The 16407-nt window shown below is 40.9% G+C and overlaps 1 protein-coding gene and 3 gene segments (V, D, J or C); all 4 read left to right on the forward strand.

The window, feature by feature from the left end:
- The window catches only part of LOC108414177, a 512138-nt gene that overhangs the window by 200511 nt on the left and 295220 nt on the right, over window positions 1–16407 (forward strand).
- LOC108436641 (immunoglobulin gamma-1 heavy chain-like) overlaps window positions 1–16407 on the forward strand; it is a 395990-nt gene that overhangs the window by 75469 nt on the left and 304114 nt on the right. The window lies entirely within an intron of this gene.
- Window positions 11486–12427, forward strand: LOC108417661. The segment is given in 2 exon segments: window positions 11486–11578; window positions 11681–12427. Coding segments are annotated over 2 exon segments (351 nt in total).
- LOC108417203 lies at window positions 12613–13816 on the forward strand. The segment is given in 2 exon segments: window positions 12613–12996; window positions 13085–13816. Coding segments are annotated over 2 exon segments (372 nt in total).

Consider the following 16407-nt stretch of genomic DNA (forward strand, 5'->3'; position numbering starts at 1 on the left):
CGGGGGTGGTGCCACTGGATTGGCAGACTGGGGTGGTGGTGCCTCTTTTTAAAAAGGGGGACCGGAGGGTGTGTTCCAACTACAGGGGAATCACACTCCTCAGCCTCCCTGGCAAGGTCTATGCAGGGGTACTGGAGAAGAGAGTCCGGCTTATAGTTGAACCTCGGATCCAGGAGGAACAGTGCGGGTTCCGCCCTGGTCGTGGAACACTGGACCAACTCTTCACCCTCTCCAGGATTCTGGAGGGTTCATGGGAGTTTGCCCAACCAGTCCACATGTGCTTTGTGGATCTGGAGAAGGCATTCGACTGTGTTCCCCGGGGTATTCTGTGGGAGGTGCTTCGGGAGTACGGGGTACATGGCTCTTTGCTACAAGCCATTCAGGCCCTGTACAAACAAAGCTGGAGTTTGGTTCGCATAGCCGGCAGTAAGTCAATTTCGTTCCCAGTGAGAGTTGGACTCCGTTAGGGCTGCCCTTTGTCACCGAATCTATTCATAATTTTTATGGATAGAATTTCTAGGCGCAGTCAAGGGATGGAGGGTGTCCGGTTTGGTGACCTCAGGGTCACATCACTGCTGTTTGCAGATGATGTGGTCCTATTGGGGACATCAGGCCGTGAACTTCAGCTTTCGCTGGATCGGTTTGCAGCCGAGTGTGAAGCGGCTGGGATGAGAATCAGTACCTCTAAATACGAGACCATAGTTCTCAGGCGGAAAAGGGTGGAGAGCCCTCTTTGGGTCGGGGATAGGCTCTTGCCTCAAGTGGAGGAGTTCAAGTATCTCGGGGTCTTGTTCACGAGTGATGTCACAGGCGAGTCCACCTGGGAGGAGACCCCGGGGAAGACCCAGGACACGCTGGCGCGACTATATCGCCCAGCTGGCCTGGGAGCGCCTCGGAATCCCCCTTGGAGAGCTGATGGAAGTGGCTGGGGAAAGGGAGGTCTGGGCTTCATTGCTTAGGATGCTGCCCCCGCGACCCGAACCCCGGACAAGCGGAAGATAATGGATGGATGGATGGAGTGAAACTACCCTCTTTAATGTCATTTTACTATATAGCTGAATCATCTCTGTGCTTGAGTTCATCATTAACAGAATGATGATGCAGAAATCTCTTCACAGTTTTATTGAATATATTTTGTTTTTGTTTTTTTGTTTTTTTGATGAAATGATATTACTGTACTTAATGTCTATTTTCAATGGAAGTTAAATAAATGAAGTGTGCTTTCTGAGTTTTGTACAGTACTGTATATCTCATGAAAATAAAATAAAATGTGTTACAGTGAAAAAAGAAACAAATACAGAGAAATTAATTCAACCAACTATTAAAACAGCCAGACTTTCCAAATGTTTATTAAATATTCCTTATTAATTTCTACAACAGCAAGAATTCATATTATTATTTGAGTTTGTATTAATACGTTAACAAATAATCACAAATAATATTGATTTATTTTTCTATGTGTGTTTGTGCAGAAATGTCAGTAATGTGTCATGAATGATAAACATGAGTCAGTCCATTAGTTTCATTCATATTCCAGTAGGGGGCGCCTACTGTCTAATGCTGAATTAATTCATGTCATTGACTTGTCATGTAAATGTCTATCAAGTCTCTTCTCTACATATAAAGCTGCATCAGTGAGTTTGGAGAAGAACCTGCAGGTCTGAGTGAAGAACAGCAGAACCATGTTCTTCACATCTTCACTGCTGCTGCTCACTGTAACATGTAAGTCTGTCAGCTCTTTCACTGAAGACCCAGATAAACGGTCTACACGTTTAAAAAGTTCACCTGCTGTGAAAACGTTTTCTCTGTCTCCTCATGTTTAGGTGTCCACTCTCAGGTTATCCTCACACAGTCTGAGGGGTCAGTGACAGTGGCTCCAGGTGGATCACTCAAACTGACCTGTGCCTGCAGTGGATTCAGTGTGGGGGGCGCTTATACGCACTGGATCCGACAGGCTCCTGGAAAAGGACTGGAATGGATTATTTACTATTATTCTGATTCCTACAAAAGCTCAGCTCAGTCAGTTCAGGGCAGGTTCACAGCATCCAAGGACAGCTCTAATCTCTACCTGCACATGAGTCAACTGAAGCCTGAAGACTCTGCAGTGTATTACTGTGCTAGAAGCTCACTGTGGTGGAACTCATACAGACAGCTGTACAAAAACCCTGCTTTGGAAAAAAATAAGGTAGACAAATAGAGGGAGAGAGAATGGTGGATGAAAGGTTTATGGTTACATCAATTCTTCATTTTGGAAAGTAATATTACACAAAACTTCCATCACTTCAAAAGATCACACAACTGCATGATTAAATATGGTGTACAGCAAGATGGTGTGTGGTGAATGTGGTTTGGTGTTGACAATAGAAGCAAATAGAGGCTGAAATCAGAGGGAATATAACGCAGTGGAATGAGAGCAGAGATGAGGTGGAGGTGGATTTGAGAAGATGATCTAAGTAGCTAATGCACTGTTTAAAGATTCAGAGCAATGTGGTTAACAGCCTGGTCCCATGGCGGTCCGTCCACATCAGAGTCTGACCATCAGCTGAATTTCATATTCTGTTATAAATGATGACACAGGTTGGATCCGATAGACAGGAGAAGCTCTGGAGTGGCTTGAATGTGTCTGTAGCTATGGAACTGCGGTGGACTGGTGACCTGTCCAGGGTCTATCCTGCTTTCCGCCTGATGACTGCGGGGATAGGCTTTAGCACCCCTCGTGACCCAGAAGGAGACATGGCTTAGAAGGGGTGTGTGTGTGTGTGTGTGTGTGTGTGTAGCTATGGAAGTAGAAGTACGGTAGCTTAGCCAACACAATAACATTACAAGGCCAGAATCTGCAGACTGAAGACACAGCTGTGTATTACTGTGTACGGCTTACAAAAACCCAGATTTCAGAAACATCCTCCCTCTAAGGGAAATACATTACTGAAAAAGTGTTACCTTGTATTTATGTGAACCCGTAAATCGTGGATGATGGCTTAACAGTTCTTGAATTCCTGCATATTAAAGGTAACATCGGTTATCTGGTTAAGCTGATGTGTAATCTTTATCCCAGTAGGGGGCGTCTATTCACTAATGCACTTATATTGTTGAATTTGTTCACATGATTGTAAGGGTTCAGCCTGCACTGCCTGCTGCCAGCAGAGGGCGTCGGAAACAAGGCACCCAGCCAGCACCACCTGCTGCTGGCACAATTAGACTAACTCGACACACCTGGAAGCTTCCTTGTATAAGGTGCTGGCAAACATCAGCATTTGTCACACCTTTGAAGAGGGGTGACTGGTATGTTACACAGACTTTGGAACGAAAGGAAAGGAAAGAAAAGAAACTGCCCCAAAACCAAAAGAGGGAAAAGAGGGCCAAGAGAAGAAATTGCCCCCAAAAAATAAAAAGAGAGAAGAAGAGGGCTGGATACCAAAGGTGTTTGCTGAAAGAACAATCACATGAAGGAAAGTCTGCCTTATCATAATTACGGTGGCAGTGTCTTTGTGTTGTCATTGTCGTTTATATAAAAACCTCATGCCAAATGTAAAACATGGTGGAGCCAGTGTTGTCGTTTGGGTCTGTTTTGCTGCTATTGGACTTGGACAACTTGCCATCATCCTGATGGTGCTCTGAATTCTGGATTGGATCAAGAAATAATAAAGGGGCATGTTAGGGCATCCATCCTTGAACAGAAACTCAACAGATGGTGTTTTTCTTGCAGAATAAAACACGAGTTAGTTTACAAAAAATGTTGGAGCCCAAGAAATGTAGCATTGTTGAATGGCTTGGGCAAAGTATAGATATTAATCCATCCATCCATTTTCTAAGCCGCTTCTCCCTCAGGGTCGCGGGGGATGCTGGAGCCTATCCCAGGGGTCATCGGGTGGAAGGCAGGATACACCCTGGACAGGTTGCCAGTCCATCGCAGAGAAATTAATCCAAAAAAAAAAAAAGTGTGAACTTATGGTGCTCATGCCAAAAACCCACCAACATAACAGAATTGAAGCTACTGTAAGGCTGAGTCCTCCAAGTCAATGTGAAGAGGGTCACACTAGTTCAATGTTTAATCAATAAATGAATGAAAAACACAAATAACTGTTTGTATGACTTGCTTTTCTGGGATTTCTATGTTTGTGACTTGAATGAGGATCTAATAACATTTTTAGTTATATTCATGTAGAAATTCACAAAATGCTAAAGGGTTCACAAACTTTCACTCAGCACTCTAAACCACAGACATTCAGCATGACGGTAAGATTTGAACCCAATGACACTGACTGAGTGTAACGTTTAAGGCATCTCCAACATTCAGTAAACAGACTAAACATCAGCCTGAGTGATGCTGGAAAATGAGTCCTCTATATTTATCTTCCAGTAGGGGGCGCCATTTATTTAAAAAAAGTAGACCTGCCTATTGTTCTCCTAAAGCCAGAGCAGTGGAGTCTCACATCACTGAGCTGTTATGCAAACTCTTCATCAAACTCCTCTATATGTAGAGTGAATGAAGGACAGGTCGTAGAGGATCTCCAGGTTTCTGGTGTCTCTGATCAGCTCCAGCTCCACAAACACCATGTTCCTCACGTCTTTACTGCTGCTGCTGATGGCAGGATGTGAGTCTGTTATCTCTCTCAGTGAGGAACCGTATTAATGCAGTAAACCGACTATCCACGTTTAACCTGCTGTTTCTCTGGTTCTCTGTTTAGGTGTCCACTCTCAGGTTGTCCTCACACAGTCTGAGAGGTCAGTAACAGTGACTCCAGGTGGATCCCACAAACTGACCTGTGCCTGCAGTGGATTCAATGTGGGGGGCACTGGCATGAACTGGATCAGACAGGCTCCTGGAAAAGGACTGGAATGGATTATTTACTATTATTCTGAAAGTAGCAAAAGCTCAGCCCAGTCAGTTCAGGGCAGATTCACAGCATCCAAGGACAGCTCTAATCTCTACCTGCACATGAGTCAACTGAAGCCTGAAGACACTGCAGTGTATTACTGTGCTAGACACTCACTGTGGTGGAACTCAGACAGACAGCTGCACAAAAACTAGAGCACAGCATAAACGGAGTGGGGGGTGGGGTGAACTCTGTAACAGCTTACTAAAGAAGATTATAGACTACATAATATGTTTATGTAGGGTCGACACATCCTCTCACCTTTTATTTGTCCCCATGACCTGTCCATGCTCCACCCTGTTGTGTTGAAGTCAAACACCACTAGTGAGTCCTAGTCAAGACCAAGACCTGGACACATTGAGTCTGAGTCAATACCACGACTTTGTGGAAGCTGAGTCAGAGATGAGACTGAGACCAGCTTAAGTTTTTTTTCTGTTTAATTTAATTTTAATTCTTTTATACAAAATGCTTGGGCATACACCAAATCGGCGGTTCAGTTTTAACCGATTTTGGAGCGTATGGAGGAATATGAAGTGTTGTGCATATCAGAATATTGCTTCTACGTCAATACAATATAATACCAGAGCTGGAATTGCAGATTTTGTGGGGCAACAATATAAATAGATGTTTTCTTAAAAGACGACGTGTTTTTATCTGCATTATATGACAAACAGACCTACAGTGGTGATTCAAAATGACACCGAATAAAATCTCGTTCCATTACTTTACATAGATACAGAGTAACGCAAGACGTTATTAGAAAGAAGAATAGAATGTAAAACCATTTGTCTCTGCGAAATTAGACCTCTGCATTTAACCCATCTGTGCAGTGAAACACCCACATACCAGCACACTAGGGGGCAGTGGGCAGCCCTATCCATGGCGCCCAGGGAACAATTGGAGGTTAGGTGCCTTGCTCAAGGGCACTACAGTGATGGACCATCAGCCAAGTGGATTGAACCAGCAACCGTCCGGTCACAGGGCTGGTTCTCTAACCTCCAGCCCATGACTGACCCCCCTAGCAGCTTAAATTTCAAGGGGTCATTAACACCTTTTCCTAGACTGACTCTTTGAACCATTCATAGGTAAAACACTGCATTGATGCTGGAAATAATTGTGTGTAGCACTAGTTTATTGTGTGTCCAAGTGATGTGGTTCAGCAACGTTGGAGTTTTTAAACTTGCTGACCACTTACCTACTTTATTAGACACTGCTGGCAGGCATGGACTGGAGGTTGGGGAACCAGCCCTGTGACTAGAAGGTTGCTGGTTCGATTCCCTGAGCCTACAGTACATGAATGAAGTGCCTTTGAGCAAGACACCTGATCCCCAACTGCTCCCCGGGCGCTGCAGATAGGGCTGCCCACTGCTCCGGGCAGGTGCGCTCACTGCCCGTGAGAGTGTGTGTTTGTGGTGTTTCACTGCGCGGATGGGTTTAATGCGGAGGTGAAACTTCCACATTGTGGGACTAAGGGTCACTAAATCTTAATCTTGTTGAGATTGCCCAGTGTGCATGGGTACAGTTACAGAATGTAGCTTAGTTTGCTAAATCAGTTAATAGCTACTAATCTTTAACTCATAGATTGTTAATTATTGTTAATAATTACACTGTTGTTGCTTATGTACTAATAAATATCAATAATTGAAGTAGAAATAACTTTATGAATAAATTTGCAATTATTATGAAACATTAAGGTTAAATGATTTATAATACGTTTTTGATAATTGAGTCACTGCAAGTTCATAAGACAAATGATGGTTTGAAATGTTAGGACTGATGAGGATAATTAATAAACAGTTATTGAAAAATGATTATGAATTTTGTGTTATAATTGCATGCATATAATAAACGCTTAATATTTGAGGCATCCTTTTTGTGGCTATAAATATGAAATACATACATAATTCTTTATGTATTTTTATTTCACTGATTAATTGGTTAGTTATTTAAATAATGGCAGAACTATATAATTATCTAATAGTTTGTTAATGATGATAAATGATAATGATGAAGTTAATATTTGTAAGTGACTGTTATTATAAAGTGTCACCCAGTGCATTTAGCGACATTTATTATTCAGGTTCTACTGCTCACTTCACATTGCTTAGAATATAAACATGTGAAATATCAAATCTCTTCAGAATCACATCAATACTCTGAAAAACTTCATAGTTCATCCAGGAAACACCTCTGAATGTTCCTCCTTAATCATCTGAAATGAGCAGTATGTAAATCTCCAGTCCAGCTCCACTGCAGGTCAGACACTGCCACAATGTGTATATAATACAGACCCACACTCATACGTCCTCTAACAAAGCACATGATCTCAGATACTTTCAGAGCAATGATGAGCTGGACTTCTCTGCTGCTGCTGGCCTTCTTACCATGTAAGTGGACTTTAGTCTCATTTATACACTGTAGACTTCAGTTTAAGATGAAATGATGTGTGTTTAATGGCCTCTGTGACCCGTTTCCTTCTCGCAGATGTTCATGGAATCAGTCTGAGCTCGTCTCCTGCTCAGTTGAAGCCTCCTGGAGAATCGGTGAGGTTGTCCTGTGAGGTTTCTGGCTATCGTCTCTCTGACTACGGTACATGCTGGATCAGACAGCCTCCAGGGAAAGCCATGGAGTGGATCGGGATCATTTGGGGTGGTGGATCTATAGACAATGGAGCTTCCTTTAAGAGTCGCTTCAAGATTTCCAGAGACACAAGCAGTAACGTGCTGTTCTTAGACATCAGCAGCCTGGAGTCTGGAGACACGGCTGTTTATTACTGTGCAAAGACGGCCACAGCAGTGCAGCTCAGTGGGAGCTCTGTACAAAAACCCATCAACATCTGTGTTAGGAAGAGACAAGTTTCATTGAAGTTGGATGAGCAGACAAAGCAATGAACCATGACCCTTCACAGCTATTCTAAGTGTTATTCACTACTGAAAGTATCCAGTAGGGTGCCCACCTCTCCCAGAAATCAAGCCAGTTTAATCCTTCTAATCTATTTCTAATTATCTCAATGCAGCTTCGTTCTGCTAAATATCTAATGTCACCCTTGGTACAACCTGTATCAAAAAATTGAGAATGGAGAATACAGAGAATGTAATCTTAGACCTCGCCTAAATGCAGAACCTGTCCAGATCCTCCAGGTTTCTAGATCGTCTTATGGACTCTCCTATCCAGCTCACCCCAAGGTTCTCAATGAGGTTTAGGTCAGGACAATGGGATGGCCATGTTCTGGTGGTCCCTAACAGTTGTTAGGTGGACTTGAACTTGTGTTTTGGGTCATTGTCCTGCTGGAAGATCTACACCCAGTTTTAGCTTTGGGCAGATTTCTTTAAAAAATCTGTGGTACTTTAGGGAGTCCATGCTACTAATCTGTGCAAGTTGCCAACCAAAGCTTCTAGTTATGCAAAAAGGCCTAGTTTGCTGACATTGAGATGGTATCTACTTGCAATTTTGGAGCCTCCCTAACAGTCCAAGTGCTTGGGAGCAAGCTATACTTCCATCTACGTTCAGGCAGGTTCACTACAGCTCCAGTTGTTCTAACTGCTGTAATGATGTAGGTCGGATTTTCAGAGGTAGATTATTTTGATTGTGATTATCTAATCCATTCAGGTCTACAAAGTGTAATCCCTTTTCTTCTGTGTGTTTTCTAATAATTTTTGTGTTGATGAATGACTAAGGAAATGTAAATATTCAGAGCAGAATGGTTAATAGAAATGAACTAAACATATAAATATGTTCCCCTGAACAGTCATTATCAATTTCATTTCATATATTGTTTCACACTTTGAAGATGCTTTGAGAAGATTTCTCAGATACGGTGTTGGAGGACATGCTGCCTGCATTAGGATAAGGATATGAAAGCATGTACATTGTATTTTTATTAATGAAAGAGTTGCTGAATGTATTTGTTGAAAAATGCAGAGAAGTGGTTCTAAACATGCTCTCTCTACTTTGTGTGTTAAATAGCTTTGCCTCTCCTGAATCACTAGATAAGCAATAATCCACCCCCCCACCACCACATTCTTCTCTCTATATAGAAGAAGAGACAGAGAAGATCCCACTTACATTTATGGCATTTTGCTGACGCTCTTATCCAGAGCGACTTACAGTTTGATCATTTTACACAGGTAGGCCAAGGTAGTGTTGGGAGTCTTGCCCAAGGACCCTTATTGGTATAGTGTAGGGTGCTTGCCCTGGTCAGGGATTGATCCCCAGTCTACAGCGTAGAAGGCAGAGGTGTTAACCACTTCAACACCAACCATGTTCTCTACATCTTTACTGCTCCTGCTGGCAGCTGCATCCTGTGAGTTACTCAGTGAAGAACATAGTTCACTCAGTCAGAATGTTATTTCAATTCTGTTCATGTCCAAGATGATCTACAGGTGTTCACTGTGAGGAACTGACTCAGCCTGGTTCCATGGTGGTCCGTCCAGATCAGAGTCTGACCATCAACTGCAAGGTTTCATATTCAGTTACATGCTATGCTACAGGCTTTCATCGACAGCCTGCAGGAAAAGGTCTGGAGTACATAGGATATATCTGTACTGATGGGAGTAAACATTACAGTAATAAACTAAACTGGAGAATAGAGAATATATTATTTTAAAAAATCTGTTAATTTATTATTTTACAGCAAAAGATTTGTTTCATGTCTGCATGGTAACATTACCATTTAAGATATTATTATTATTATTATTATTATTATTATTATTATTATTAGAGACAATCATTTTACCTATTAAATCCCTAGGATAATAGTGTATATCACTGTTGTTGGGAGAAAACCTTGTATCTCCAAAATGGTAACTTTACAAGAGAGGGAAAAAACCCACTTTACTTTTAACGTAAGTCAATGGAACCAGACGTATTTCTAAGTCATTTTCAGCCATTTCTTTTGGCCAATTCTTCATGAAATTCACACATAATGTAAAAGGAAAAAGGCATTTTCAGAGTTTGGCAAAAACTGAAAACACAAATGGAGCTACAAGGATTTTGTTCCCCCTGACAACAGTGATATAATTTCTTGAAACTTGAAATTCCAATTAAAGTATAACATTTTTGATGAGACTGACATATCTCTTACTTTCCTGCTTTTTAAGGAGATTCTTTAATAAATTTGGCCGTTGTTAGGCCAAAATATATCCTTTGCATCTCCTATTTGCTTTTTATTTTGTTTTCTTTTGTTATTACTTTATTAGACACATTCAACTTGTTGAGCTTGTACAGTGTGTATGGGTACAGTTAGAGAATGTAACTCATTTGTAGCTGCACAGTGTGTCATTCACTTTTTATGTACTCTTTATATAAGATTCTATATAATAGTATCAATACTAATGATGTCCTGTTTGATTTATTATATTTTATGTATTTTAAGTACCTATATTATGTTTTGACTCCACTGCTTTTGAATTATAGATGAGAAACATTGGGAGTGAAAAACATTTAACCATCATTGCCTATGAATACCAATCAAACATCCAACAACTTCCAGGTGTTTAGATTTTTGATTAGACACAATAAAAGGCTTGCCTTACACATAGTTTGTCTGCTTTGATGTAGTAGCAAATTTGCTTGGAGACAACACACACTTGAATCCTCTTCTAGGCAGGTTTACTACAGCTCTGGTTGTTCCCAACTGACCCAATGATGGATGTGAGAACTTTCAGAGGTGTAGTTATTTTTCATCGTCATTATCAGATTTATACAAGTCAGCATGTTCCTATAATTCTCCTCATGCTAACGAATGAAATAAAATTTGGCCTCCTTGTCACCTCATATTTATACCCCAGTGAAACTGGGAACCACAAATGATGGTTTAAGAGTTCCTGAACACGCACATGTTTCAGCTACAGAGATGTGCAGAAGGTTTATTTATGCACCAGTAGGAGTGTCTACTCACTGAGGCACTTAATACCTTTACTGAATTTCTTCTCATCGTTGACTTATTATGGACATTTTTCATCAAATCTCTTTCTCTACTTATAGATAGTTGCAATAGAGAGAGGTGTAATTCACTGGAATGAGGGATGGGAAGGGCTGCAGGCGGATATACGTGAGTAAGCTGTTTAAGTATTCACAGCAGTGTGGTTATCAAACCTGAAGTTAACATACATATTAATGTGTATTAATGATCAATTTCATTTCATATGGATGAACAGTTCGTGTTTTGAGAAGATTCTCTGACACTCATTATATACCCCAGTTCCAAAAAAAGTTGGGACAATGTCCAAAATGTCCAAACATTTTTGAGATGTGTTGCTGCTTTTCAAGAAATGGTCAAATGTCTTGCTTTCAACGTCTGATATGTGTTCTATGTTCCATTGTGACTAAATGGTGGGTCTATGCGATTTACACATCACTGCATTTACTTTTATGTACATTTATTCACATTTTACATAACGTCCTAAGTTTCCTGAATCGGGGTTATACTTTAAATGAAAAGATTGCTTTTATTTTTTGAAAATGAAGACAGAATCAGTTCTTAACATGCACTACATGAAGCCACAGCCCTTGACTGTGTCTTAAATAGGTTTGGCCTTCATGAGTCATTAGATAAGCAAATACAAGCTCCCTCCCTGCGTCTCTCTATATTTAGAAGAGAACATATTTAGCTGTGGAGAGCAGAGAAGATCCCACAGGTCCAACTTCAACACCAACCATGTTCTCTACATCTCTACTGCTCCTGCTGGCAGCTGCATCCTGTGAGTTACTCAGTAAATAACACATTTCACTCAGTCAGAGCACAATTTATATCAGGTTTATGTCCAAGATGAAACATCTACTAACTCTGTTTTGATCTACAGGTGTTCATTGTGTTGAACTGACTCAGCCTGGTTCCATGGTGGTCCGTCCAGGCCAGAGTCTGACCATCGACTGCAAGGTTTCATATTCAGTTACCAGTTATTGGTCAGCTTGGATCCGACAGCCTGCAGGAAAAGCTCTGGAGTGGATTGGATATATCAGTAGCGGTGGGGGCACAGGTTACAGTGATAAACTGAAAAGCAAGTTCAGCATCTCCAGAGACACTGGAACCAACACAATAACATTACGAGGACAGAATCTGCAGACTGAAGACACAGCTGTGTATTACTGTGCGGGAGATACACAGTGACACTAACTAATGAACACGGCTTACAAAAACCCAGAGCCGACTCTCAAGTATTTTTAAATGAATGAGTTTCTTAGCTTGTGCCGTTTTTAGTAATATTTTTGCATGTAAAATCAATGTACTGTTAATATAAAAAAATATAATGAAAAAAATGATAGTAAATAAAAATAAACATGAAAAACATTGAAGATTTAGACTATATAGTTTATAGTTTCATGAAAGTTGGGGACAGGATCAACTGCCAACATCAAAATTAAGTTCATATATTAATAATTAGCTCTCTATGAATTTGGGGACAATGAGTGAAAACACACCCTCTAATGTCCTTTTACTATAAAGCTAAATCATATCCATGCTTGAGTTTATCATTTACTGGATGATGATGATGATGATACATCCATTATATTTCCAAAAGTTTTCACTCACCCATCCAGATCATTGAATTCAGCTGTTCCAGTCACTTCCATGGTCACAGGTGTATAAAGCCGAGCCCCCAGGCCTGCAGACTGCTTCTACAGACATTAGTGAAAGAATGGGTCGCTCTCAGGAGCTCAGTGAATTCCAGCGTGGTGCCGTGATCGGAGGCCACCTGTGCAGCAAGTCCAGTCGTGAAGTTTCCTCACTGCTAAATATTCCACAGTCCACTGTCAGTGGGATTATAACAAAGGGTGTTGGTGGGGGTGGTCAGCTGAAAAACAGTGGGAGTGAAAGACATTTCAGCAGTACTGTCTCTGAACACTAGGGGGGGCTCAACCTTCATTCATGCAAAATATAGCAGTGGATGATCGTTTTACTGAACTAACTCTATTGGTTAAAGACTGCTTATGTAAATTTATATGTGGCTTCTAGGCTCCACATAAAAATCAACTCATCTAGTGCTCATATGACTTCCAGCCCCAGAAGTGAAATAAGAAAAGAAAGAAAAGAAAAAAAACTGTCGGCTATCAAAGAGTTTCATTATGGGGTTTAGTGTTGCTCAGTACTCCATTCTTATACTGATACTAACACAGGGTATGTTAGACTTTTACAAATATTGTCATGTAAGAATGAGCTTCAAAATGTTCTGGATTGTTCTTGAGTGTTTTGTTCTATTTTTTAGATACCGTTCATGCTCAGATCCGACTTGACCAGTCTTCTGCTGAGGTGAAGAAACCTGGAGAAGCTGTGAAGATCTCCTGTAAAATTAGTGGGTACAGCATGACGAGCTACAACATTCACTGGCTAAGACAGAAACCAGGACAAGCTCTGGAATGGATTGGGAGGATGAGCACTGGCTCAAATTCAGCAACATATGCAGACTCAGTGAAAGACCACTTCACAATGACTGAGGACGTTTCCACAAGTACGCAGTTCTTAGAGGCCAAGAGTCTGAGAGCAGAGGACACTGCTGTTTATTACTGCGCTCGACAACCACAGTGATGGATCTGATGGAGCAGCTGTACTAAAACCACACACACTTACTGACTAAACTGACTGAAAGATCTTCTCTATTTCTCAAATGTCACCAGACACAATGAATTATACTACAACCAGTGGAAAACAGCTTTGACTACACAATGTTTTAAATTTTTAAGCTAATGTTTGGGAAAGAAAGTGGATTAAAAATGGTTTTAGAATAACATTAGTGGACGATAAGAAGGCCAGTACATTATCATGCATTGGTTTCTCTTTAGTCGGCTTTGTGTCCAATGTCTGCTGTTCTAATGGACCTCTTCTATTTCATTACTGCTTACAAACTGGACTATGTTTGAGTAGATGAGTTCAATTCATTGTATATTGTCATGTTTGTACACCAATCAGGCCTAACATTATGACCACCCCCTTGTTTCTATGCTCATTGTCCATCTTTATCAGCTCCACTTACTGTATAGCTGCACTTTGTAGTTCTACAGTTACAGACTGTAGTCCATCTGTTTCTCTGATACTCTGTTACCCTGTTCTTCAGTGGTCAGGACCCCCATGGACCCCCAGAGAGCAGGTACTATTTGGGTGGTGGATCATTCTCAGCACTGCAGTAACGCTGGCGTGGTGGTGGTGTGTTGGTGTGTGTTGTGCTGGTTTGAATGGATCAGACACAGCAGCGCTGCTGGAGTTTTTAAACACTGTGTCCACTCACTGTCCACTCTATTAGACACTCCCACCTTGTCAGTCCACCTTGTAGATGTAAAGTCAGAGATGACAGCTCATCTGCTGCTGCACAGTGTGTTGGTCATCCTCTAGTCCTTCTTCAGTGGTCACAGGACGCTGGTGGCTGGATATTTATGGTTGGTGGACTGTTCTCAGTCCAGCAATGACACTAAGTTTTTAAACACCTATTTTATTTAAAAATTTTAAATTACATTTTAGAGACTCTATAACCATAAACCCTAAACTGTATTGGGGCAAAACACACTTGCGTCCTCCTATAGGCAGGTTCACTACAGCTCTGGTTGTTTTAAACTAACCTAACTTTTGCTGATTGTTTATTTAATTTCTGATGGTCAACCCAATTTCTGTGTTCTGTAACTGTCCCCATGTTGATGAATGAAGGGAATTTGGCCTCTGTGCTCCCTCATATTCATCTCGCAGTGAAACAGGAAATCACAGACGGCTTTCAGACAGTTCCTGAATTCTGTACATTGTGTTGCTTTTATTTGTTGAATTAAACCACTGCCCACTACTCTGTCTTAAATAGGTTTGGCCTTCATGGGTCAGTAGATAAGCAAATACAAGCTCCCTCCCTGCATCTCTCTGTATTTAGAAGACACTCTCTAAGCAGTAGAGAACAGAGAAGATCCTACAGGTCCAACTTCAACACCAACCATGTTCTCTACATCTCTGCTGCTCCTGCTGGCAGCTGCATCCTGTGAGTTACTCAGTAAAGAACATAGATCACTCAGTCAGAGCGCAATTGTATGTTTATGTACAAGGTGACACATTTAGTAACTTTGTGGTTTTGATCTACAGGTGTTCACTGTGAAGAACTGACTCAGCCTGGTTCCATGGTGGTCCGTCCAGGCCAGAGTCTGACCATCGACTGCAAGGTTTCATATTCAGTTACAAGCTATTATTCAGCTTGGATCCGACAGCCTGCAGGAAAAGCTCTGGAGTGGGTTGGATATATCAGTTGGGATTCATCAGGGAGCACAGCTTACAGTGATAAACTGAAAAGCAAGTTCAGCATCTCCAGAAACACTGGAACCAACACAATAACATTACAAGGACAGAATCTGCAGACTGAAGACACAGCTGTGTATTACTGTGCGAGACACACAGTGACACTAACTAATGAACACGGCTTACAAAAACCCAGAGCCGACACTCAGCTAAACTTGAAAGGGTCATTAAATAGTCGCTTGTGTCATATTTGTCTTTTTTGCATGTAAAACACAAGGTGCTGTTAATATATACAAAAAAGTGGTGTTTTAAAATATAAAATCAATAAACAAAGTGTTTCTCATTTCATGAAAGTTAAAGCAATTTGATTGACACAATCTTTTGCTAACATTAAGTTAAAATTCCTAGATGAGCAGTTATCTCTATATGAAGTGGGGAAAACGAGGGACATGCCTTAATGTCCTTACACTGTAAAGGTAAATCATATGTATGCTTGAGTATCATGTACAGAATGATGATGCATAAAGCTTTTCAGTGTCATGGGAAATAAACTCAAAGAACAGACCATTTTATTTTTAATGCATGCAAAATTAGAATCCTTAAAAAGGGCTTCTTACCCCATTACCAAGAAAGGGTTCAACCCCCACGTTACCCTGCATGTTGTACTGTGAGGTTTCCAGCAATGATGGCACAGCCTGGATCAGAGACCAGGGACCAGGAACCAGGGACCAGGGAAAGATCAGGTGTGCTTCATTTGGAGTGGAGGATCTATAGACTTTCTTCAAAGACCCTTATCTTGCATTTCACTTGCTGTCCTAAGTTTGGCCTTGAAAAATCCAAAAACATTTTCTCTGTGGAATTTTGTTTATTTCATTTCTAGCTGAAGCAGCTATTAAGTACAAATGATTTTTTCATTCATTCATTATTTGTTTTTATTAGCAGGAAAACAAATATTTAACATTAAATAAACAACAATCAACTCTAAGTATGATATCAAATCTTTCAGCATTTAATTTGTCCACTCTTACTGTTTGTGCACCTACAGCCACTTTAACTCTTCCATCATTCCGGTCTTAAAACCAGCCAGTTACAGCGGCTTCCACCCAACAGAAGCTGCTCCCAAAGATCTCACTGACATTGTTCTCCTTAACAGAAACACTAACAGTTACACAAGTTATACTGTCCAGCTCACTTTAGCTGCCTCATAAATGTCTTACCAGGTGCACTTACTGTGACTAAAGTTCATATTTCTGAGGAGACTAAAGGACAATAAGACATTTAATATTACAGGAAGATCTGAATCCATTGTCACTGACTGAATGAATG

The sequence above is a fragment of the Pygocentrus nattereri genome, chromosome 14, assembly GCF_015220715.1.
Source record: "Pygocentrus nattereri isolate fPygNat1 chromosome 14, fPygNat1.pri, whole genome shotgun sequence".
Lineage (NCBI taxonomy): Eukaryota > Metazoa > Chordata > Actinopteri > Characiformes > Serrasalmidae > Pygocentrus > Pygocentrus nattereri.